General features: G+C 50.5%; 1 protein-coding gene across 1 annotated transcript in view; it reads left to right on the top strand.

Annotated features, from left to right (window-relative positions):
• The first annotated feature begins 489 nt into the window (after positions 1–489).
• Positions 490–23,556, top strand: part of LOC103821197 (HYDIN axonemal central pair apparatus protein) — a 163,901-nt gene continuing 140,834 nt past the window's right edge. Inside the window, exons 1-25 of the mRNA XM_050979080.1 lie at positions 490–648; positions 3,707–3,832; positions 4,074–4,193; positions 4,327–4,461; positions 4,647–4,846; positions 6,656–6,780; positions 7,351–7,552; positions 7,965–8,148; positions 8,498–8,597; positions 9,090–9,208; positions 10,232–10,455; positions 11,325–11,392; positions 12,107–12,336; positions 13,097–13,197; positions 14,358–14,493; positions 14,942–15,106; positions 15,419–15,571; positions 17,435–17,673; positions 18,018–18,273; positions 19,267–19,410; positions 19,577–19,720; positions 20,211–20,524; positions 20,707–20,995; positions 22,120–22,218; positions 22,903–23,112. Of these exons, the coding sequence (XP_050835037.1) occupies positions 490–648; positions 3,707–3,832; positions 4,074–4,193; positions 4,327–4,461; positions 4,647–4,846; positions 6,656–6,780; positions 7,351–7,552; positions 7,965–8,148; positions 8,498–8,597; positions 9,090–9,208; positions 10,232–10,455; positions 11,325–11,392; positions 12,107–12,336; positions 13,097–13,197; positions 14,358–14,493; positions 14,942–15,106; positions 15,419–15,571; positions 17,435–17,673; positions 18,018–18,273; positions 19,267–19,410; positions 19,577–19,720; positions 20,211–20,524; positions 20,707–20,995; positions 22,120–22,218; positions 22,903–23,112 (4,242 nt within the window). The remainder of the gene's footprint in view (positions 649–3,706; positions 3,833–4,073; positions 4,194–4,326; positions 4,462–4,646; positions 4,847–6,655; positions 6,781–7,350; positions 7,553–7,964; positions 8,149–8,497; positions 8,598–9,089; positions 9,209–10,231; positions 10,456–11,324; positions 11,393–12,106; positions 12,337–13,096; positions 13,198–14,357; positions 14,494–14,941; positions 15,107–15,418; positions 15,572–17,434; positions 17,674–18,017; positions 18,274–19,266; positions 19,411–19,576; positions 19,721–20,210; positions 20,525–20,706; positions 20,996–22,119; positions 22,219–22,902; positions 23,113–23,556) is intronic.

Raw genomic sequence — 23,556 nt, 5'->3', positions numbered from 1 at the left:
CCCGATGCCCACCTTGTCCCCAGCCCTGAGTGCCACCTCCAGCCCTTCCTGAGACACCTCCCTGGGCAGCCCCTGCCAAGGCCTGAGCACCCTTTCCATGGGCAAATTCCTGCTGGTGCCCACCCTGAGCCTGCCCTGGCCCAGCCTGAGGCCGTTCCCTCAGCTCCTGTCCCTGTTCCTGGGAGCACAGCCCGACCCCCCGGCTGTCCCCTCCTGGCAGGGAGTTGTGCAGAGCCACAAGGGCCCCCCTGAGCCTCCTTTGCTCCAGGCTGAGCCCCTTCCCAGCTCCCTCAGCCCCTCCTGGGGCTCCAGACCCTTCCCAGCTCCCTCAGCCCCTGCTGGGGCTCCAGCCAGGATAGAATCCGAGCGCTGTACAAAGAGCAGTGTATACACCTGCCATAGGTGCCTTTATCACCACGTTTTAAACTTTCATAAATACAGAAAGACTCTTCAGAAAGCACTAAAGTCAAGTCTGTGGCAAAAGTGCCGATGTCCTTTGCAAATCACGGCGGCCCCCGGCCCGGCCCGGCCCCGCGCTCGGTGCCGCGGTTGCCGGGTAACCGCGCCCGGGCCCTCAGCGTCTGTGACGGCGCAGCGGCCTCAGCGCCCGGAGCCCGGCCCTGGCTCATTCGCCCGGCGATCCGCCAAGCGAATTGTTCGCAGAACAGTGCGCTCTGTCATCGACGTCTGTGAATTCGCGGAGAATTGGTCTCTGTGAGCGACTCCTAAACTCGCAAAGCTTCGAGCTTTGCGAGGGACTCCTAAATTCGCAGAACATTGGTTTCTGCCAGGGAGTCCTGAACTGGCAGAACATTGGTTTCTGCCAGGGAGTCCTGAACTGGCAGAACATTGGTTTCTGCCAGGGAATCCTGAACTGGCAGAACATTGGTTTCTGCCAGGGAATCCTGAATTTCCTTTGAAGGTAAAGACTGACTCAAGTTGTACTTTCTGGTTTTGTCACATCTGTGCTCTGAAAGAGAATGCCAAAGGGAAATACAGGATGGGATAATGCCAGTCTTCAGTTCGGTGGCATGTACAGCTGAGGGGATGAACAATCTATGGTCTGCTGATGGTGCTTTTTTCTCCCTGAAGAAATGCAACATTTCCTGAATATACTAGTCTATACATTTTTTCTTACAGTATTGATTTAAACTACTTATAGGTGAATGATCTCTTCAAGTTTCAGTGGGTTGTTATGATCTGGTTATTAAAATTATTAAGGAGATGCCCCTGAATTAAGGTGCAAAACGAGACCATATGCCAAAGTCAAAGTTTATGGAACAGTAAATGTGAAGAGAGAGGGAGAAAGAAATAGAAAAAGGAGGGGGGGAGGGAGAGGGCTGTGAAGGGGGGAAGAAAGAGAGTGACAGAGACAGATTTAGTAGAAAATATCACCATTCCGTGGATCCCATCCCATCCTCTTCTGGTCTTCTCGGTGGTGAGGTCCCACAAAATGTAAGACTCCAATGGATTAATGCAGATTTGGGCAAGGTGGGACTGCCCAGCAGCTCCCTGGGGTGGGGCAAGTTTGGCTCTGTCTTTTGCTACTTTCCAATAATATGAAATCTTTAGCACCTGTATATCCTTTCAGCCTGCTGTGAATTGGGCTGTGGATTTTCAGATCTGTTGTGTTACTTTGCATGCATACTTTGCACTTTGGAGGTCTTTGATGGGTTATGACACCCCCTCAGCTGCCCCTGATGGGGGAATGTCCCCTGGATGTGGCCTTCTGGGGCTGGGGGGTTTTAGAGCTGAGCCAGTTTGTGTCAGGGAGGATGGGTGTCCACTGCCTCTTGCCAGAGGTTGCGCCACACCCCCAAAATTTCTTCCTTCCCCCTCTGTTGCTGGGAGGTTTGTGTGCAAACCTGGCCTCAGCAGACGAGTCTGTGGCTATGACTTCTCCAGCCTGAAGGCAGACAGAGCTGATTTTCAGGACAGCTGCTGGGTTTGGCTTTAGTGGGGATATATTTTTCTCCCTCAGCCTTGTTCACTTCTCCCCAGACCTGAGCTAACAGGACAATAGTGTCACCTTTATCTTGTCTCAAGTTCCCTTAGGTGGCTTAACTCACAGTGCCAAGTTCCAGTCAGGAGGCATTTTCAGGGAAGGGTGGGCTTGGCTGTTCTCAGCTTCTTTATACAGTTTTGTCACCATGGGCAAAAAGTCCTTTAGAGGAATATTTAAGCCATTAGCCATAACATTCCAGTCTCTCACAAGTCCTGTGAGGAGCAGCTGAGAGAGCAGGGGTTGTTTAGCCTAAAGAAGAGGAGGTCCACTCAAGCTGTTTGTAAATAATATTTAAGCCAGATCTTTGTCTGTTTAAAGTATTATTAATGCTCAGCATTTTAGCTCCAGGTTTCAGTACGATCCATCTTTGAATTGCCCAAGGTAGACATATACTTCAAATAAAGTCCAACTAGAGGCCTAACAATATGCCAAATAAGCACTTAGCTACTTTCAAATCATATAAAATCTTTAGCACCTTTATATCCCTTGAGTCTGCCATATATTGGGTTATGGATGTTCAGAGTTCCACTGTTGTTCCTTCCAGTTTCGTTGAGGTACTGTCACTCATCTGTGATATCCTCCCTTCAAAATGGATTTTGGATTTCTGAAGACACCAACACCACCTCTTTTGTTCAGGGAAAGACTGAAGTCTAATGCTGTGAGTAGCCACTGGGGCTGTGTTAAGGCTGGCAGCTGCCCTGGTGTCCCTGCTCTCCCTGTCCCTGTTGTCCAGCAGCAGTGTGAAGCTGCAGAGCCCCTGCCCAGCTCTTTGTGCCGTGCTGCTGTTGCTGGGGGCTGTCCTGGTGCAGAAGGGAACACTGTGGGATGTGTCAGGGACAGCTGAAGCCCTCAGCATGGGCTTCTTTCCCTCCCCTTTGCCACAGGAATTACTTCTGTCAGACTGGGCACTCACCTGTGCTGCTCTGACCAACCTGCCCTCAGGCACCTGGGCATGTGGGGGGAAAGCTTAAACTCTGCCCAAAGCCTTGAGAGCCACGGCTGGTCCCAGCTGGAAGAGCTTCCAAAGCAGCTGTTCTCTCCCAGCTCCTGTGTGGGCACAGATCCAGCCCTGCAGGCAGCCCTGGAGCCAGGGCCACAAAGGTCCCTCGCTGTCTGCAGCTCACTTGACTGAAGATGCCCCACTGCTGAGGCTCTGTCAAGGAGATACCTCTGTTTTCTTCTGTGGAGGGCTCTGTCAGCCCAGACAGAGGAAACAAATGCTAATTAACAGAGAGAGCTAAAATTTGGTCACATTCCTGTGCACCTCACTCTTGGTGCAGCTTTTCTTTCTTGCGACCCTTGGACTCGGCCAGCAGTGCTATCTCCTCGCTGTGAGTTCTGAGTGTTGTGCAGGGATGGAGTCTGGGCAGTTCTGAGAGCTCCTCCCCACTCTCTGAAAACGTCACTGCCTCAATCCAATGAAATGTAAGAGGAAACAAATGCCCAAAGGGCAGAAATCCCCAACCATGTCCCATCAAATCACAGAGAGACTGATGGGACACAGCCATGTGTTTGGAGTATGTGTATTGCACTCTGTATTATTAATTTATTGGTGCTAAGTATTTCAGCAGATAACTTCCAGGGCTTCCGGAGCTGTCCTAGTGGCTGTGATCACAAATTATTCATCAGTAGTAAGTGAACAAGAAAAGGCTCCATGAACAAGGGCATTTCTGAGACTCTTGCTGGTTTTTTGCCTTTCAGCTGACTCCCTCTGCCTTCCAGACGGAGATGTCTCTCAGCACCAAGCAGAGGCTGGCCAGAGCTAAGAAGCTGAGGCTGCCTCCGATTGTCCAGCCTCAAGAGAAGCGTGAGACCTCCCATGACAAGGTAGCCTTTCCCTGCCCTTGTGATAATTGAGGAGGATGCCAAAAGAGCAGCGCAGCTTGAGCCTGCTCAGTGTGCTCCAGGAGCTTTGATCAGCCCAGGGCAGAGGTGGAAGAGCCACTGTTTGCCCAGTGTGGGCTGGGCAGATGTACTGACCCAGAGTCTGTACTTCACTGGGGATCGGAGCCGAATCTTCCTCCCAGCAGCTGAACCTGGCTCTGCTCTCTCTGGCCTCTCCTTGCAGTTCTCGGCAGCTGACCCAGAGCAGAGCTCATTTCAGCCTTGCCCACCAGAGGTGGTGTTTCAGAACTTCAGCCCTGGTGAGGTCTGTGAAGTGCCGCTGATTCTGAGGAACAGGGACACGGTGAGTGCTGGCACGTGGAGGTCTAACGCTGCGCTGGAAGAGGAGAGCAGAGAAGGGTGGTTAAGGATGGCACCAGGGCATGTCCACCTGTCTCCACAAGTGGCAAAACCATCATTCCATGTCTCTCCTTCAGGTTCCTCACCTGCTGAAGGTCACCTTGGAGAATTCACTTTACTTCCAGCTGGTGGGCCCCAATCGCGTGTACCGCAAGGTGCCACCAGGCCTCTACGCGACTGTCCGCATCCTCTTCACTCCTGGGAAGAAAAAGGTGAGTCTCGAGGGCCCAAGAGTGTCTTCAGTGGAAAGTGGACCTGCAAGGCTGGATTCAGGCCATCTGGCCTGGGTTTTGAGGACCTGTTCTGGTTTCAGAGGATCTAGAACTGGGAGATACTCTTTGCCCATGCTTAAGGTGGTTATAATTGCTCTGTGCTGAGACCGTTTCCTTTCCCACAGGATTATTTCCACCAGCTCCTCTGCTCCACTGAAAGGGAAGAGTTCATTGTGCCAATTTGGGCCATTGGTGCCCGAGCCATCCTGGACTTCCCTGACCAGCTGGACTTCTCGGTGTGTCCGGTCAACTACACCACCGAGAAGACTCTGCTGGTTCTCAATGTCGGTGACCGGGAAGCTTATTACCAGCTGAGCACCCAGGGGTGAGGCAGCTCATCTGTTCTTGTGCAAAGGGTATCACCTTTGGGTGATAGCAGAGTTGGGAAAGAGCAACAAAAGGAACCAGAGCATCAGAGCTGCTGCCCTGCAGCCCTGGCTGGAAATGGGCAGGACGTGTGAGGTTTGCTGTTGCTTCTCATGTTTTAAGCAGGATGCAGCCTTTGAGCTTTCTCTCTCCCAGATTTCCTGGAGGGTGCTGGAACATGTTGGTGGCTGGCTTGCACCCTCCTGAGCACAAGCAGCTTCTGAAATGCTTACTCAGCACTGTCAGCCAAATAGACCCATTCTCTGGGAGACCCCAGGCATGTGAGCCTGTGCTGTGGGCAGCCTGTGCTGTTCCTGTCAGTCTCAGAAGACCAATCACTCTTTCTCCTGTTGGCTGACCAGGAGAGGGTAATGCATTTTTGACACCACATCTGCAAGGAAACCAGTTCAGTTGGCTGGTGGTGTGTTGAGGCTTATGTGATCCCAGAGGTCTTGGTGTAGGAGCTGAGGTCAGGAATGCAGCACAGACCTGCTGTCTAACCTCAGGCAACTGAGTGGCTTTTTTTTTTTCTCTGTCAAAACAGAGGTCAAAAGGCAAATTGACTTTTCTGCTATGAAACATGAGGGTTTGGGAGGAGCTTCCACCAAAGCCTGCCAAAGCTATGGGCAGGCTCCAATACAGGCTCCTCGGATGCTGTTCAAACAGGCTGCTGCTTTTGACTGTGCTAACGTGTAGACAGGAACTTGTAAATCCATGCACAGTTTTTCTCTGGGATTTCCAGATCTTGTTTTGTCACCACCAAAATAAATACCCAGTAAAGTCTGGTATCCTTTTACAATGTGCTTGCCATCAGTTCTGTTGAGAACTACAGAGCACGTTAGATCCTGCTTGATAGGGATTTAAAGAGTTTCTGAACTTCAGGAATTAAATATTGAAGTAGATGAAATAGAGCCTGGGTGCAGTGACAGAGGGCAAGATGGAGCTTGTGAGCTGCTGACTCTGGACAGAATTTTGCAGCACAGAGATGGAGCTGCTTTAACCTAACAGACTGAATTGATTAGAACAGTTAATGCTGTTTGATGTCAGCTGTTACACCATCACTTAAAAGTAATATGTGTTAAGATTAGATGATATTTGGGTTTCTTCCTGCAGTAAGTGTTAGTGGACACATGAGGCAATTCAATTAGCCAAATTTTTTCTGTCTTCCTTGGTGTGGGAGGCAGCTTTTAATCAGATCAATTCTCCCAAAAATCAAATAATTTAATAATGGCAGTTAAGGCACCAGTGGACAAAAGAACGCTTGGCTGTAGTAGATAACTGTGCCCTGGGTCTTGAAACAGATTGCAGCCTCCTTGCACACAGCATTTACTAAAAGTGAAGGTGAATGGTGCTTTGAGAGACTTGGTCACAAAATTGGCAGCTTTGCTCACTTCTCAGCTCTGTTTCTAAATTATGTCAGGAGTACTTGGTCCTTGGTATCCTCATGGCCATAACTTTTTCCCAGCTCTGTCAGTAAGGGGAGCTGATGCCTGATGAAGGTAAGAAAGATGTAAATGACCCTGGAGCCTCATTGCAGAGAGCTGGATACAGAGTATGGGGGAGATGAGGTCATTTCATCCCACAGGATCTTGTGAGGGCTGGATCTCACACTAGAGTCAGTAGCTGTTTCTGACCCTGTCTGTTCTCTCTTCTGCTGACTGTGGTTGGTTTGCTCTTTGCTTGCACAAGCGAGCAGAAGTGAACTGGACTGCAAAAGGGATAACATCCCCAAATCTCCACCAAGAGTCCTTCTATCTCTGTGTTGCAGCCCTTTTTCTGTCAATCCATCCAAGGGAGTTCTGGATGTTGATGACTTCATGCAGGTGACAGTGGAATTTCAGCCAAAGAAGTCTGGTGACTATTCTGAGTCCCTTGTTGTGCACTATGACACAGGTGAGTGCTGGGCACTGCACAGGGCACTCTGTACATCCCTCAGAGCAGAGCCTTTTCTAAGCAGAAAGGCTGGTGTGGCCGTGGGTGTTGAGGGAGATGATGATAGTTTTCATGGTGTTCATTTTCTAGTCATCTGGTTTGTAGTCATGTAGTTTGTCATCGTGATCCTTGTAGAGCTCCATGTAAACGTCATTTCTAGAGAGCATGTCTAGTATTTGTTCTTTGCATCTCGCCTGGGAAACAAACACCTGCAACAGGAATGGTGAGCTTGAAGTCTGAGCCCAGATGAATCCCAGGAGCTGGCTGGGAATAATGAAGCTCTGAAAGCTCTGTAAATGAGAGAGCCTTTGGTAGGGGTCTGTTCTAGAGGGTGAAATGCTGGCAGGTTGTCCAGGACATTGTCATGCTGTGCACATGCAGCTCTCAGCTTGTGATACATGGACTGATCCATGGAACTGCTCGTTCAGCTAAAAGCTGTGACACTTTCTTCTGCTACCTGTGGTTTGCTCTGTTCCTTGTGCTTCCATCAGCCAGTGAGGTGAGCAAAGAAGCCCCTTTGCTTTGTTCCAGGTGAAGAGACCCACACAAGCCTTCATGCAAGAGCTGTGGATGCCCTCATCGGGCTGGACAGGAATACTGTGACCCTTGAGAAGACGTACATCACCATGTCAAACCGCGCAACTGTGCTCATCCACAACCGCAGTAATATCACAGCCCGCTTCCAGTGGAAGGCTCTTGGTACTGAGGAAGAGGAGGATCAGCTGAAGCTGAGGTGGGTTTGAAAGATCCGTTTCAGTGACATACCTTGCCCAAGGGTAAAACTAACGTATGGCTTCAGGAGATGCTGGTGCTTTTTCAATGGCTATGGGTAAGTCAACCATCCCATCTCTACCTGCCTCCCCCAAGCAGTTCTGTGTCAGGAGAAGCTGCCTGAGGTAGCTGCTGGATTCTCCGTCAGCTGTAGCAGAGGCTTTGAGCCAGAAGGTTCTCTTGAGGGCTGCTGGCTTTGGAAACCTCTCCTGAGCTTGCAAGTGTGGAGTGAACAAGTGACCCTCTGATCCATTTGGGACCCCATGGCTCAGGGTCAGCCCTTTGCTGTGCAGCTGCTCCTGCACTTCAGCTTCTCTCTGCAAAGATGTGGCTTATTAAACAACCTGCTGGGTTTGTCTTTCCTATGCCTGCAGGCGTCATCCCTGGATATTTCAGGATGAAAAAGAGACATTGCAAGAATTTCTGGACGAGTGCGGAGTGGACATCACTTGCCGGGCACATGTTTCTCTTCTCATCCACAGCTTCCAGAAAGAGGTGGAGAAGTTCAGAGAACAACCCCTGCTGTTCAATGATGACATTTTCTCCCTTGAGCCAAAGGTAAATGATGCCTGAGAGCCTCCCTTCCTGCTTCTCTTCTTCCTCCTCCTCCCTGAGTAAGGTCACTTGACTGATCCCTGCCTCAGCTGGCTTTGTGTGCCAAGAGAGATGTCATCGGGATTCTGGGGAGGTCAGAGAGCTGGTTGCAAAAAGCACTTCTGCCCTGCGGGCTCCTGGCAGGCAGCAGGAGCCTGACTAAAGCTTCCAAACTCTGTTGTCAGTGTTATTGATGAGTGTTACTCACTCCTTGCTTGTCACTGATGCTCTAAATAATGGCTTTCAGGACTGTGGTTGAAAACAAGAAATGTGATGTCTGAAGAGAACTTTTTGCTGTCTCCTTCTGCTTTAGGAGGGTGAGATCAGGCCGAATTGTTCGGCTGAAATCAGCGTGTTCTTCACGCCCCAGGCAGCCGGGTTGTATACGCGAACGGCTTACTGCGACATCTCAGGTACGGCTCCTTCCCCTGCCTCTCACCGCAGTGAGGGCCAGGTGCAAATACTCCCCCAGATCCCTGGGCTCCTGTGTCATTGCTGGGAAGGGTCTGTGCTCAGCAGGGCAGTGCTGGCACATGCCCACTGTCCCTGCAGCTTCCGGGGGATCTCTTCTATTTCGATTTTTTTCTCTCTCAGCTGTTCTGAATGCTGCCTGTATTTAGTGTGGTCCTCCTCCCTTGGGAAAAACACTCTAAGGTGCACCCAGAAGGAGGAAGAACAAAATTTCTGGCATTTCCTAAAGTTCCACTCTCAGCATAGGGGTAGAAGAAAGGATGGTCTCTATGGATGTACTGCATCTCCTGAGGGAAGAGAAGGGTCCCTGTCTTCTCCTGGGACATCAGGAGCTGGTCCCATGCAGCTCAGAGTCAGGGACTAGCACTAAGGCAGCCTGGAAAATGCAGGATAGCAGAAGGAATTACTCTACTGAAATAGAAATCTCTCCCCAGGCCGTGAGAACAGGCTGCCCCTGGTCCTCACAGGGGAAGGCCTCGGGCCCCGGCTCCATTTACGCTTTGAGGAAATGGACATCGGGGAGGTTTTTATCAGAGTAAACCACAGATATGAGGTAAGCAGCAGGGTTGGGGTGGATCCTGGTGGCTCCTAGGGTTGAAGTGAGCCTTGTGGACCTGTGGAATTCCTGGCACCTTGGGTAGTTGTGATAGTAGTCAAATTTGGAGGATTTCTTGGAATCTGGATCTTTTGGATGGGGTCAGAAAGGTGTGTCTGTTGTTCGTGAGACCCCAGTCCCTTCTTTTGGGCAGTCTTCTTTGGACATCAGCTGGGAGGCTTTCTGCAAAACTGCTTGACACATGAAACCAACACTGGGTCAAAAAGCTGCATGTTCAGAGGCTTTTCTTCCAGTCCCAAACACAAATCACCTTTGTGCTCAGGTTGTCCAAAAGCAGCTGGAACAAACTGGCTGCATTTGAGTTCAAGTCCATTGCAAACAGTTTTCAGTCACGTCCCTCCTGCATATTCATGGGAGTCAGAGGAAAGCCACCCACCCTCCTGGCTCAGCGCTGGTCACAGCACTTGGCAGTGCTTTCCCTTGCTGACCAGTCCCTCACCACACTTCAGCCATGATGTACCTCTGGCTCTAGAAAGAACAAAGCGTTTCTGGGAAGGAAGCAAAGGAACTTTCTACATCTCAGCTTCTGGTTTCTCCCTCTCCTGCTGTAAACAGGTTGGGCTGCAATGGAAACTCAATGTGCCCTGCCCATGGTGGGGTTTGACACCTTTGAAATCACTGTGGTGATGTCACTGCTAATGCTGTGATGGCCAGTGCTGCTCTTAGGGCCAGGTGTGAATGAACTCGGTGATGCTGAGCAGCTCCTCTGTGCTGCAGGTCAACGTGGACTGTCTCTGCCAGTGGGAAAACCCCAGAGTGACTCTGCTTATGTGAAGTTATCACTGCTTTGCATGAAAAACCCAAAGCTATACAAAGTTGTATTTTTTTGCTTCTGCCATGCAGCAGGACAGGGCATCTTCTGTCTTACAGGTGTTAATAGTTTAATTTGAAAATGACTCAGACTTCTGTAAGAAAGGAAGATTCCTCATGTATTTCTACTTTGCTTTTCTGCTGCTGCAGGCGTACCTGGTCAACAAAGGGCCTGTTGAGGCTTCCTTCAAACTCATCCCTCCAACCACAGCCATGGGCTCCTGCTTCACCTTCGTGCCCCAGGAGGGCACCGTGGCACCACACAAGCTCCAGGCCATCCAGTTCTCCTTCTGTCCCACCATCCTGGGGAAGTTTGAGGAGGAATTCTGCTTCGAAGTGACTGAATCCCCTGAGCCTTTGATCTTTACTGTCAGGTGAGGAGGGCTTTGGAGCTTGTTGGGCACATCTGTAGCTGTCTCTGGGTAATCATCTTCCATCTACCTCATTTTGTGATGGAGCAGAGAAAAAAGGTGTTGCCTGAGGTCTTAATCTTGGCTCTGGCATCCCTTTAGTGTGGGGGTGCCTGCTGCCCTGTGTGGGTACCTGGGAGCTGGAGTGACTACTTCCTGCAGGGATGTCTCCTGCTCAGGCTGTTGCAGGCAGTGGGATGGATCAGCTTTGGGCAGTAGCTGCTCTGGGATTTCCCACCTGAACACCCAGCAAAGCCCCCAGGGCTTTGCAGATGGGCCACCCTGGGTCATTCTGCACCAGCAGCAGTGTTTTTTAAAGCTTCTGTTAATAATCCATCCCAGATGGGCAGCAGCAGCCTCACCTCACCTCTCCCAGTGGGGAACAAGCTGTACTCCCAACTCCTGTACCCAGAGTGCTCTGGTGCCTCCTTGGCACAGCCAGGAAAGGGCTGATGTGGGAGTCAGGGAACTGTGCAGCAGGAACTGTCCCAAGCACATGGGCATTATCCCATGGGCTGGTGCCATGGCAAAGGATCAAATCCTCACTCAGCAAAGGGTAAGGGTGGGAAAAAAAAAAGAAGAAAAGTAATGATAGGAGAAGTAAAACTCACTTCAGCTCAAAGGCCTGTCCCAGATAATCTGTCAGCTGCTGACCACTTTGCTTTGGCTGCCTCCTGTCCACATGGGTGCTGTGCTGAGCACAGGGTGCTGGGTTGATTTGAAACCCAGGGTGGCTCTGACAGCAGCTTTTATCCACCCTCTCCCTAAGGACACCCGAACCCTTTGTGATTCCCTTTAACAAAGGCACTGCCTCCCTGTCTTTGTCCTCGCAGGGGCTCCGTGATGGGACCCACTTTCCATGTCGATGTGCCCGCCCTCAACTTCGGTGACATCTCCTTTGGTGAGTGTGCCCTGGGCTGGCACCACACTGTCAGAGGTTGGTGTGGTGCTGAAATGGAGCACTTGAACATAAGAGCATTCATCACTCGTGTTTCTCCACCACAGCCTCTTCAGGCTGTTAATTCCAGGGCTGCTGGTGCCTCAGGTACCCTTTTGCCATCATGAGATCAAACCAAAGGAATAAAAAGTCAGCATCCCCGTTTGGCCACTTCTTGTTTCCCTTTTAGTAAGTGGCACAATAAAGAAAGGCACCAGGCAGGAATATGGTTCTGTAATAGCAGATTCATCCTGCTTAATCTGATTTCATTCCTCAGGTTTCTTCAGCTGGGGGCAGCTGTTTTATCTTTGTTTCTTTTAACTGTGCTGCTGAATGTTGTCTGCATGTGCTAACCTCGGTGGCATTTGAGATCATGACATCCTTTTTGTGCCTCTCCTGCCTCCCCGCTGGAGTCACTGCTGATGGGCATGGAGAAGCCCTGGGCTGTGCCTGCAGCTGGTTTTTCCTCCCCCTCTGGGTTTAAATGACTCTTGGTAAGCAGGCTGGGAGATGTCTCCTCCACACATAGCTGGCCAGCAAAGCTGTAGATCCATTGCAATGAGCTGAAGTTCAGATAACAAAGTAAAATCCAAGCACAGTTTATCCTACCAGCAGGATATTCACAGCAGGAATCATGAGATATTGATGCCTAAATGGATATTTGTGTCATTTTCTTAGGTTTTCCTCGCACCTTGAAGTTTTGCCTGTTTAACACCTCCCTGATACCCATGGCCTTCTCCTCCTGCATTCCTGAGGATAATTTTGGAGAGCTCAGTGTTGACAGCTCTACTCAGATATGCCGACCCAGTCACCCGACTTGGAGGAAGAAAGGTCCTATGAAGCCAGAGGAATTTACCATAAGTCCCTGCTGCGGGAACATCCGTGCCCTGGGATCCCAGGATATCAAGGTATGAGAAGAGTCCAGCTGCTGGGGCTGAAGCTGCACTGGAGTGTGGGAGGGCTTTAGCTCTGGTGCCAGCTTTGAGCATCCTGTGAGTGAAAGATCTGCACTGGTGAGAGGCCTCTGCTAGCTGGGTTACTTGGGATGTTCTCAAGGAGCACTCTTTTGTTTTCAAAATCACAAGCTGAGATCACATACCATATGGTCAAGTCCTGAAGCCATTCTTGTGTTTTTGAGAGTCATTTCTTTGATTGCAAGTGGGCAGAGCAAGGATGTAAACAGAAGGTTGCTGTTAAAGAGAGAGATATCTTTGTAGAAAGCAGTTTTCTTTTCTTCCTGGTCTTCTTTCTCATCTCCTGGGCAGCAGATGAGTTGTATTCACTGCAGAGATCTTCAGTGGGGACAGAAAATACTCTGCAGCCATGAACTGCCCAGCATGTGCTGGGCCACACTTTGCCCTCAGCTTCCCGTTGTAAAGCTGGACTCGTTCCATTCAAGACAACAGACTTCTTCTGCATTTTTGTCATTGTAGTCAGGTGAAAAATTAGCAAATCTGAAATTTCCAGAGGGCAATATCCCTTTAGCAAATCTGATATTGCCAGAGGGCTTTTTTTACTCTCAGAGACTCTACTTATGGACCAGCAGAAGAATTAAAGCAAAATCCTCCCTTTGTCTACCATGGAACAAGAGTTGGAGGACAGCACACATGGGTGATGAGACTTTGGGAGTGAGCAAACACTTGCTGCACTTTTTTTCTCTTCTACCAGGTCACCCTGTGTCCCAACACCGTTGGAGACTACAACCTGGAGCTGCTGCTGGCTGTGGAAGATGCTGGCAGCAAGGTGTTGGCACTGCCCCTCACAGCCAGGTACCAACACCTTTCCTGCACCTGCTTGTCTTTCCCTGTGCATCTGTCACCAGCACACTGCCTGGCTGCACTCCAGAGGAGAAGTGTTGCTTCATGAGCTGGATCTGCCCATCTAGACATGAGAACAGTGCTAGGAAAGCAGCCTGGAGTGAGATGCCCCCCTGCTCACTGCCAGGCATGGCCCTAGGCCTTTTTCTGAGGGAGCAGAATGACATTAATTGTTAGCCTGGGGTTTGGTGCTTGAGCTGGAACAATTTTCCAAAGGGTTGCCTGTCCTTCTTCCTTCAAGAGGGGAATTTGTGCTGGCTTGTAACCACCCTGCAGCAGTGGTTTGGAGCACAGTAAGCAGCCTGCTGAGAGTCTGGTTCACTTCAACAGTGCATGTGCAGTGGGGAAGAGGCTCCAGGCAGGAGTGGGGAGAGCAAAAGACCTTACAAAGAGGACTGTAGTCCTTGATGCGGCAGGTCAGCTCAGGTTTCGCTGCTTCCCTCTGGCTCTTTTGAGTCATGTTCTCAGAGTTGAGACCAAAAGTTGTTCTTGCTGCAGCAGAATTCCATCCTGCTGTGCTGCTGTGGGTGTCAGTTGAATGCCAAGAGGGATGCAGTTCCCTGGTGCTGTTCTCTCTCCCAGGCAGAGCCATCCAGTCAGTCAGTGCCTGGGCTGCCATTCTGTAAAGCAAGTGCAAATGGAGACAGTCAGTGTAGAGACCCATGGAGTAAAGAATTGAGGGAGCTGTAGGAACTGGAAGAAGTTGATCACCTGCACTGTGGGCCTTGTGCCCTCCACTGCTGGAAGAGATGATTCAGCTTTCAGGCAGGACAACAGTGCTGTAGGAGAAAAAGGAGTAATTTTCACTGATACACTGGAGTCTTGTGTTCCTTGAGCCTTGGTGGGCACTGGTCCTCATTGGGAAGGCTCCCCCAGGGTTCATGGACCACTGGGACTGTTACAGGAGTCCTTGCAAGTGTCCTTGGGCAAAGAAGGGGCAAAACTGCTAAGACAGCTCTGGACTACTCTAGAGTAGTCCTAGAGTACTAGGACTACTCTACTACTCTATTAGAATTGACAAATGTCTTACACTCCATTGCATGCTCTTTGAGGACAAAATTTCTCCTTGCTCTCAGTATATCTAATTGCCTTGTGGTCATTTCTTTGCCCAGATGCGTCGTTCCTCCACTGCGAGTGCTCAACCCAGTCGTGGACTTCGGGCGCTGCTGTTTGACAGTCCTCTATGATGAGAAGCTGACCCTTGTGAATGACAGTGACTTTCCTGGCTGTTACTGTCTTCTCCCTCAGGTTTGGCCTTGCATCCATCTCCTGCCCTCAAATGTTACTGAGGGGGTTATTAGGGGAATTAAAGGGTTTGGATAAGACCTTGCTGGTTTCTAGTCAAAGCTAAAGGTTTTCTGAGAACAGGAACCTAAATACAAACTTTAAGAAGCAGTTTCACATCTTGAGGAAGATGTTTAGATTCTAGTCCTTGACTTGTTTTCAAGTGGCAGAGCTTAGAGGGCAGTGAAAACCTGATGCAGGGAGGCTGTCAGCACCCAGGCGGGTGTCTGTGGATGCAGCAACTTTTGGACCCCCTGGGGATGCTCAGCACCTACACCTTGCCTCTTATTTTTTGCCTTTTTGCTTTCTCCTGAGAATTTTTACAAGCGTGTGGGAGTTGCTCTTGTGGTAGAGGTTAAGGAGTTGAAAGTTTCCTCAGTTCTGAAGATGCTTTTGATTCTGTCCCTTCCAGGAACACAAGGAGGAGGCTGCTGTATGGTACTTCAGCTCTGCGCCGTCTGGGATTATCGAGGCTCACAGCTCGGTGGAGATTCCAGTTACAGTCGAGGCCCGCTTGCTGGGAGAGTGCAGCATCACTGCTGAGCTGGCCGTGTTTGGGAGACCAGGATCCCCACTGGTGAGAGCAAGGGGACATGTGTGCCTTGAGCAACTCATCCCAGTGGGGTGCAAACTGCACCGGGATTCTTCCAGGAACTTGTGATATATGGCTGGTGTGGACAAGGACAGATAATGGGAGCTTGTGGCTTTCAGGTGGGATCACTGCAGACCCCACACTTGCTCCAGGCCTTCTGTTTCAGTCTGCATCACTGACAACTTCAAAGGGCCATCATTATCCCCAGTCTAGGAATGCTCTTAGAGCTGGCTGTGTTTTTAAAACTGCCTTTGTTGTATCTTTTTTTTGACCTTTCCTACCGTCTTCCTGGAACAGGAAATCCGTTTAGAGTGCATTGGCCAGGGACCCGCTGTCTATGTCCATCCCAGAGAGATAAAGTTTGGATCTATCCCAGTCTTAGAAGATTGTTGCAAAACTCTCCACCTTGCCAATCAGAGTGTCATTCCTGCAAACTTCCAGCTAGAGATGGTAAGTGTCTGTGGAGCTGTTTTCCAGGGACAAGTGCTGGTTACGAGCAGCCCTTGACTTGTTTTTGTATGCAAGTTTCTGTATTGTTCTGTGGGAGTGGAAGCAAGATATTCCATCCAAGTGCAAGCAAGAGGAGCCAGGATCTCATGCACACCTCTGGGAAATAGTTTGCAGAGAGGTTGGAGCAGAAACGAGTCTGGATCATGTTTGCAAGTTCTCTCTTTATTTTGTGAAAGATACTTAGCTGTGCAAGTCTTGTTTTTGAAGCTCTGAGATCAAGAGAAGCCTGTGGCCCTTTGCTCCTAAGAGGGCATGGATGCATGGATTTCCCCATGGACTCCTCATTCCATCTGCATTTGCTTGGTGCCAAACTTGTGTTAATGGCAGAAACCAGGGTGTGAGATCTGCCCTCAAACTGCTCATGGGAAGGCAACTTTCACAACTCCTGGGGGTCAAACCAGTAGTGCTGCTGCAAACAAATGCACCTGTGAGGGTTGTACACCCCCAGAGCCTGTGGTCTCTGTAGCATTGCAGAATGTCTGGAGACTACCTGCAAAGGAAGGTTGCTTCGTTTGTTGAGGTTACACAGGGGGACAAGCCACAGGGCTGGAGCTGCAGCTGCTCCTCTGGCGGGAGGAGCAGCCAGGAAGGGTTTGTGGCTTGGGGCTGAGTGGGACGTGCTCCCTGCTGGAGGGGGCATCTGTGAAAGGCTTGAAAAAAGCTTTGAAAAGAGATTTGATCTTCTATATATTGGGTGGGTTCAACTTCTGGAGCTGGTTAAAGCCAACCCTGACACTGTGGACTTGTTTGTATTTGTGATAAATCATCAGGTGTTGTGTGAGAGTCCAGCCACAGCCTCTTGGGCCAAGGAGGAGGGGTGTGAATTTTCCTCTTGCTGCTTTTCCAGCTGTTTGGGAGATAATTGTTACCCTAAAGTGGAGGTTTTCCAGGGCAACTTTTCCTGACTCCACAATGGAGTTCTGCTTTCAGCCTCTGCAGGGAGCAATGCCCTTGGCTGGGTGGTCATGGTGTGTAAAGGTTGGGTTTCACATGCTCCTACCAGGGCCAGACCTGCAGAGCTGTGTCTGTACAGCTGTGCTAGTGCAAGGCCTTTCCTCCCTCCTTTGGGCAGCTTCCAGCTCTCTTGCCCAATCTGTGAAGTCCATGAGAAAGCAAATGACAAGAGTTCTTGGGAAGAGTGGGCCATGCCCACAGAGCACATGTTGTCCAGTTTTCTTTCTGCTTCCTGCTTTCCTGCTCTGCTCTAACTATTTGGAGGTGGCTTTTCCAAAGCACTGGGCACTGGGGCACCTCTCTACAGCTGATGATGGGTGGGGAGTGAGGGCTTCAGTCCTTCAGGGGATGTTGGGAAGCACTGATGGCCCCTTGGGAAAGGAGATTTGGGATTTTGCTCAGCTGGCTTTGCAGAGTTATTCTTCAGGCTCTCAGCAGTATCCCCCAGCTGTGTGGCTGCTGGGCTGGGATTTGAGCAGTCCTGCCTTCCTCCAGCCGTGAGCCTTTGTGCAGAGCCAGCTCTGCTGCTGGGAAGCCAGCAGAGAGTAAACAGCTTCCCTTGGCAAGCACTCCAAAGAGAGCTGGTAGGGGGAATTACCCTCTCCTGAGGGGGAGCATTCCTTGGGTTGAGCAAAACGGAGCTAATGACCTGAGTCTGTTAAAGGAAGGTAAAATACAGGTTGTGTAAGCTCTTGGGGAGCCACTGTGCTGGACATCATAGCTTACATTTAGGAAAATTAAACGTTTATGGTTTTTATACTCATCTCTTTAGCCTTCCTGTTTCCTGCACCTCACAGCAGAGCGGGGTCCATGACTTCCATCTAAGTCTGTGTTTGGCTTGTCTTACAGGTTGGGAAAAGCACCTGCTGGAGGACTGAGCCCAGTAAAGGAGTGGTCCCCCCTAATTCTGAGGTGTCCGTGGCTGTCATAGCCAACCTGAATGACACAGTGAAATTCCAGGAGAAGGTGAAGGTGTTCATTGAGAACAACCCTGTAACCATCATCTCTCTCCAGGCTGTGGGCATTGGCACCACAGTTGTCACGGACAAACCTCTTGTTCCAAGGCTTGACTTGAAGTCCCACTTCAGGTAGGAGACTCTAGAAACCTCTACATCTCCTGTAGGTTCAGCAAGGAACAATTTTTCCATAGTCCTTCAGGCTAGATCTTCAGTCCCAGCTCTGTTTCCATGAAGCCACAGGAATTCCTTTAGAAATATGTCATCTGAGAGTTGCTAGATATGCTGGAAAGCCACAGAAATGGAAAAGCTGGAAGACCTGGCAGGGCTGAAGCTTTGAGCCTGGACAGCCTGTTGGGTAGAGGTTTTATTGCAGAGTGTGCAGTCAGGGAATGCCATCAGGGTGAAGCTGAAGCTGAGTGATGCCAGGAAAATAACAGTTCCCATGACATTTTCCATCTCTGCTTCTCTCCTAGCTTAACTCCGTGCTTTTACCACTTCACACTGACCAACAGAGGACGGCGCCCCCAGCGGCTGTACTGGAGCACAGAAGGGTCCCGCACCTTCCGGCGCAGCACTCGTCCCCCAGCCCTCGGTGGCCCCAAAAGCAAAGATGCTCTCCAGATCCCCAGACCTGGCAGCCCCGTGTTTAAGCTGCGGCCACCACGGGTGGACCTGAGGCCGGGCCAGAGTGTGGACATGGTGCTGGAAGGCTGCTCCAGCACTGCCCAGGTGAGGCCCTGCCAAGGGCTGAGCCTTCCCCATCAGATCCCCTCCACTGCAGCTGCTTCTTCTGCAGCCCCTTGACATTTGCCTGTGAAAAGGAGCAAGTGACTTCAAGAAACTGTTTTAGGGCCAGTTGCTTTCCTTGCTGGCCACCATCAGTTGCTAAGGCTCTTTTGTGTTTCCCTAGCTACCATAAACCCAACTTGCTGATCCCAAAATACAGGCTGAAGGAAGTACTGCTCCTTTGGGCAAACAGGGCTTACCTGTGTCATGTGCTGAGGCAGAAAGGAAGAGCAGAGCAAAGAAGTTGCACTTAGACTAGAAGCCCAGGCAGGAAGCAAATTAAGCTACTGTCAAGTGTTTTTTCTGAGGGAAAAACCCTTTACCCAGGGGAATAAAACAAAAGCCCTGGGAATGGCAGGAGTGCCTGGGAGCAGCATTGCTTTTCCTCTGAAGACAAACACGGGCACAGGGCTGCTCTAGCTATGAGTCCTGGAGGGGGAAAACACAGTGTGCCAGCTCTAATGATCAGTGTGATGTCCATCCAGGCAGGAAACTGCTCCCAGGGTTCATCAGAATTGACAAACTGACTTTGGTCATCTTTCCTATTCCTGCTTGCCCCAGTCTCTCAGCCAGCCCTGGTGTCCCAGGGGCAGCCAGGTTTTGCGGTACCCCTGGAGAGCAACTCAGAGGGGAGATTTTAGCAGAGTCTGGGAGCGTTCTCCTACCTAGACATTTCTTTCCAGGGGAAATTAAACTCTGCAGAGAAGCTGCCAGCTAAGTCTGGTGTGCATTCCCTGGCTCCAGGACCCCTGGGCGCAGATATTTAGAATAAACAGGTGGCAGCACAGAAGAAAAGAGAGCTATTGAGGAGAGCAGAGACTAATTACAGTCCCTAATAATAAGTGACAGGAATAGGGCCCGTGGGTGGGTGGCAAGCCAGTGTGGGGTGTTGGGCCTGCCAGCATGCACTGGGAGACAAGTGAATCTTGTATGCAGGAGGTGAAGGAGCGGCTGCTGTGTCACGCTGTGGTGGGGAAAGAGACAGCAAAGAAACAGATCATGGAAGTGGATGTCACCTGCAACTTCATTTGCCCTGTTGTGCAAATGTCTTCCAGAGCAATCAATTTCCGTGTGGAAAAGGTAAGTCACCAGATTGCATCCTGGCATTTAAAGGTGCAACTCTTAAATTGGCTGGAAGTAAATAGAAATATATACACTTCTGGGGTTGAAAAATGTGAAATGCATTGGAAGGGGAAGGAGATCTATGGCACTTGAGGTTGTTTTCCCTTGTCTCCTGTTCCTGTAGAAACCCAGCGATGTCCTGACACTGCAGTACCAGCCTTTGTCTTTAAAAAACACCAGCTCCCTGCCACTCAGCATTGTGCTGGACGTGGAACAGCCATTCCGGATCTGCAATGTGCACCAGAGACCCCTCCCTGCAGATTCCAAGGTGAGCCTCTGTGGGCTTGTTCAGTGGTGTTTGAGGAGGAGGGATGTGGTGGTGCACTTCTGTTGGGAGGGCCTCAAGTTGAGAAGTTTGTTCTGTAGTGTGAGCAGTGGATTGGCCTGAGCTGAATCAGCAGAGCTGCTGAAGGAATCAAAATCTTACCTGAATTGGTAACACCCATGCTGGCTCTAAAACATGAGGAGAGGGAAGCAGGAAAGCAGATCAAAGCAAACCATGCAGTAAAGGTGTCTTCTGGAAAGCATGCCAGCTCTCCAGCAGCCACCTCCTTGTATTGGGCTGAGCACAGAAACGGGAGCCTGAGGGACTCCTGGACTAGACTGTGGTGCCTGCAGTCAGACCCCTGCTGTAGAGAAATGAACCATGAACTGAGAAGCCCATGCTGGGGTCACACTTTGAACGTTTACTGTTTCCTGCTGTCAAGACCTTGGGACATCATCCCATGGGTGATTAATTACTGTTCCTGTCCTTGCAGCCTGTGAGAGTGGATGTAGGGAAGGAACTTCATCTCTGGATCCAGTTTAACCCAGCTTATAAGAACAATCTGAATAGCTGGGTGGCAAAGAAGGTTCTCAGGGTGCGCTTCATGGAGCATCCTCATGTGGAGAAGATCCTTGTTCGGGGAGAAGTCTACTTCCCGAATCTCCACCTCCAGGCCGAGGTTGTGGACTTTGGCTGCATCATAAATGACACAGAACAAGTGCTGCACATGGAGATGACCAACTGCAGCCCACTACCCGTCAGCTACCACTGGTCATTACTGACGGACAGACAGGTGAACACCATAAGGTACGAGCATCATCCCTGTGCTGCTCCGAGCAGGGACCTGCTCCAGCCTGGTTTTGGAGTGGCTGTTACTGAGCTCACCACACCAGCACCCAGCCAGGGGCTGCATTGCAGGGAGGAGCTGCTCTTGCAGGCACCTCTCTCTCCCACTACAGGTCCACCATCATAGTTATGTTATTTTCCAGGTTCCTGCCTTCACCACCTAAATTCAAACCACAGTCATCAAAGAAGAAGGGAGTGTTTCCATGGAGACGCTACAGGACTAAAAGTGTGGAGGAGCCAACCGAAACCCCGGAAACAGTGCAGGATCCTGCCCAGGAGAATTCTGATGAGAAGGATTCTGCCCTGGAGGATTGTACCAAGGAGGATTCTGCCCTGGAAGATCCTGACCAGGAGGATCCTGACCAGGAAGATCCTGCTCAAGAGGACTCTGACCAGGAGCCAGCAGATGCAGAGCATTCCCTGGAAACAGAGGTGGATTTTCTTGTGCACCTACCACTTGCTTTGCCTCCTCAACTTGCAAACCAAAAAGTCATACTTGTGCCAGCCTCCCTTTTTGCTGCCCTTCTGTCCTGTGCCCTGAAAGTGGCAGTTGCACATGGGGTGTCTGGGGAGGCAGAAATAGGAAAGTTTTGCTTAGAGAAGCTCTCTCAGATCCTACAGACCTATGCTGAGTTTGGGATTTTTTGACTTATTTTCCTTACAATGTAAAATGAGGTCTTTATCTGCATCATGATGAGAAGGCTTCCAGCCTCCGATGTGTGTCAGTCCATGAAGAGTCCTGACCTCCACGAACCCCCTTCCCAACCCAGCTAGAGTGCTCACATCTCGGCCTTCACCCAAAAGCTGGTATTGCACTGACAGCTCCAGAGCTGTCTTTTATAAAGCAAGACTTTGCAAAGTCACTGTCTCTTCCTCCAAACAAGGAAAAAGGCCATTGATCTGCCAACTTGCCTGGTGAATATTAGTACTTTGGAGTGGGAAGTGGCCCCTTGTTCTGCATCAGGGGGAACAGAGGCTGCTCATGGGGCAATAAAAAAAAAAAGATGTAAGGAAGCAGAAGAATTTCTCAGAAGCCCAGTGTTGGCATTAAGTTGATGGAGAAGGGTTGTACCTGCTCACACACAAATACCAGTTGTTTCAACACTGCACAGTTTTTCTGAATCAGGAGATATAGGTGCAATGAACACTGTGGCTGAATGTTTTCAAAGAGAAGCAGAAAATCATCTTTATTTCCTGGCTGTTGCCATGTATACACAAGTAAACCAGGAAAATTCAAGTGGCCATCCTGGAATCCTGGAATGGTTTGGCTTGGAAGGGACTTTCAGAGATTATGTAGTCCAACCCTCCCTGCCTGAGTGCTGGGGACACCCAGTTCCCTCAGGCAAGTTTGATGTAGGAAGTGCAGATGGAACCCAGGTCTCATCTGTGGGTGGGCTTGGACCCGCACTCGTCTGATGGCCTGAACATTTTCACACTTGATTTGTGCCCAGGTCCCTTTTCAGCTGCTCCTGGTGTGGTGAGGTGCTGGAGCCTGCAGCAGAGTGATCTTGCTCAGACCAGCCAGCTCACTGCAGCCCGTGGTGCTTCTTCTCCAGGTGCTCTCATCCACTCCTGGGGAGTCTCAGACGCCGGTGAGGATGCGGGCGTTGAGTCGGCTGATGGAGATGGAGCGCCCCAAGGTGGGAATGCAGGAGGTAAGTGGGAATTTGTCTCATATCCATGTTTCCAATGTAGGAAGAGGTTCTGTAGCCCCACTGCCACTGGTGGCCCCCAGCACTGCACACAGAGAGGCCTCACATCCCTCCAAGTCCATCACAAAGCTCTGCTGAAGCAAGTGGTCACTGGAGAGGCCATGTGGGACGTTTTGTTGGGCTGTCCCAGGATGCTCCCAATGCAGCACCTGTGGAGGGCATTGCTCCCATTTACCTCGTCACGTGGTTGACAGGACACTTTTATAGGAACTTTGGCTCGAGCAGCTTGAGAGAACAGCACGTAAGTCAGAGAGAGGGAGAAAGGCCTCAGAAGTCAAATGAGCCTTCCCACAGCTCCAAGGGCTCCCACCTCCAAGTTTCCTGGTTTTTCTCAAGACAGTGAGAAGGGTTTCCAAAGACAACTTCTGCAGCAGAGAGAATTTCTTGCTGCCAGGAGACATTCCAGTTGGCTTTAATGTAGTGTATACTCATGGATAAGCGATTATGGGAGAAGATTTTCCCCATGGTCCCTCTACTAGTCAGTGAGATGGACACAGGATGAGATTAGGATGATTCTGGCCATGTTTGGGGAATAGGCCCCTCCAGCTATGACTCCACTTTGACACAGCTGCTCTTCTGCATCTATTTCCACTCTCAACATCTCGATCTCTCCTCCTCTCCCTCCAGGTTTTTGGTATCAGGCCACTGTGGGGTGAGCTGCAGCCAGGAGAGAGCGAGAAGGTCACCTTCACCTTCTTTGGCTTCGCCAACATCGTGGCCCGTGTGACAGCGCTGTGCCACGTGGAGGGAGGCCCCACCTACAAGGTGGTGGTGACCGGGCAGGCTTCGTGCCCCAGCTACCAACTGGACGTGGAGGAGATTGACTGGGGGCTGCAGGTACCACAGGCTGCTCCTGGCACAGCTCCTAGTCTTGGCACCATGGCCACCTCGATCCCAGGCTCTCTCCCCTTCTCAGCTCCTTTGCTGGCTCTGGGGCTTAGAATACAACCTTTGAGAGACATGTCCAGCATCCAAGCTGGTTTAAAACGGCCATCCCCACCCCTCCCCTCCCTTCCCCCTGGCTGAGGGACATGACACTGTCCTCTTCAAGGCACCTGACACTGCCTCCTGGGCAGCACAAGGCTCCCAGTGAAGATGTCTGGAGGGACATGTCCCTGAGATATCCCTCCACTGATCCGCTCCTAAAGCTGGGCTCCAAGGAGATGCCCTTGTCAATTGCTCTTGCTTGAGCCACAAAATAATCCAGGGAGGAAGCTGGGCTTTCAGTCACTTCAGTAGCTGAAAACTATGTCCCAGAAGAATCCCCACTTTACTTCTTTT

This window comes from Serinus canaria, chromosome 11 (assembly GCF_022539315.1).
Source record: "Serinus canaria isolate serCan28SL12 chromosome 11, serCan2020, whole genome shotgun sequence".
Lineage (NCBI taxonomy): Eukaryota > Metazoa > Chordata > Aves > Passeriformes > Fringillidae > Serinus > Serinus canaria.
The sequence above is the reverse complement of the archived record's forward strand: the minus strand, read 5'-3'. Positions and strand labels throughout refer to the sequence as shown.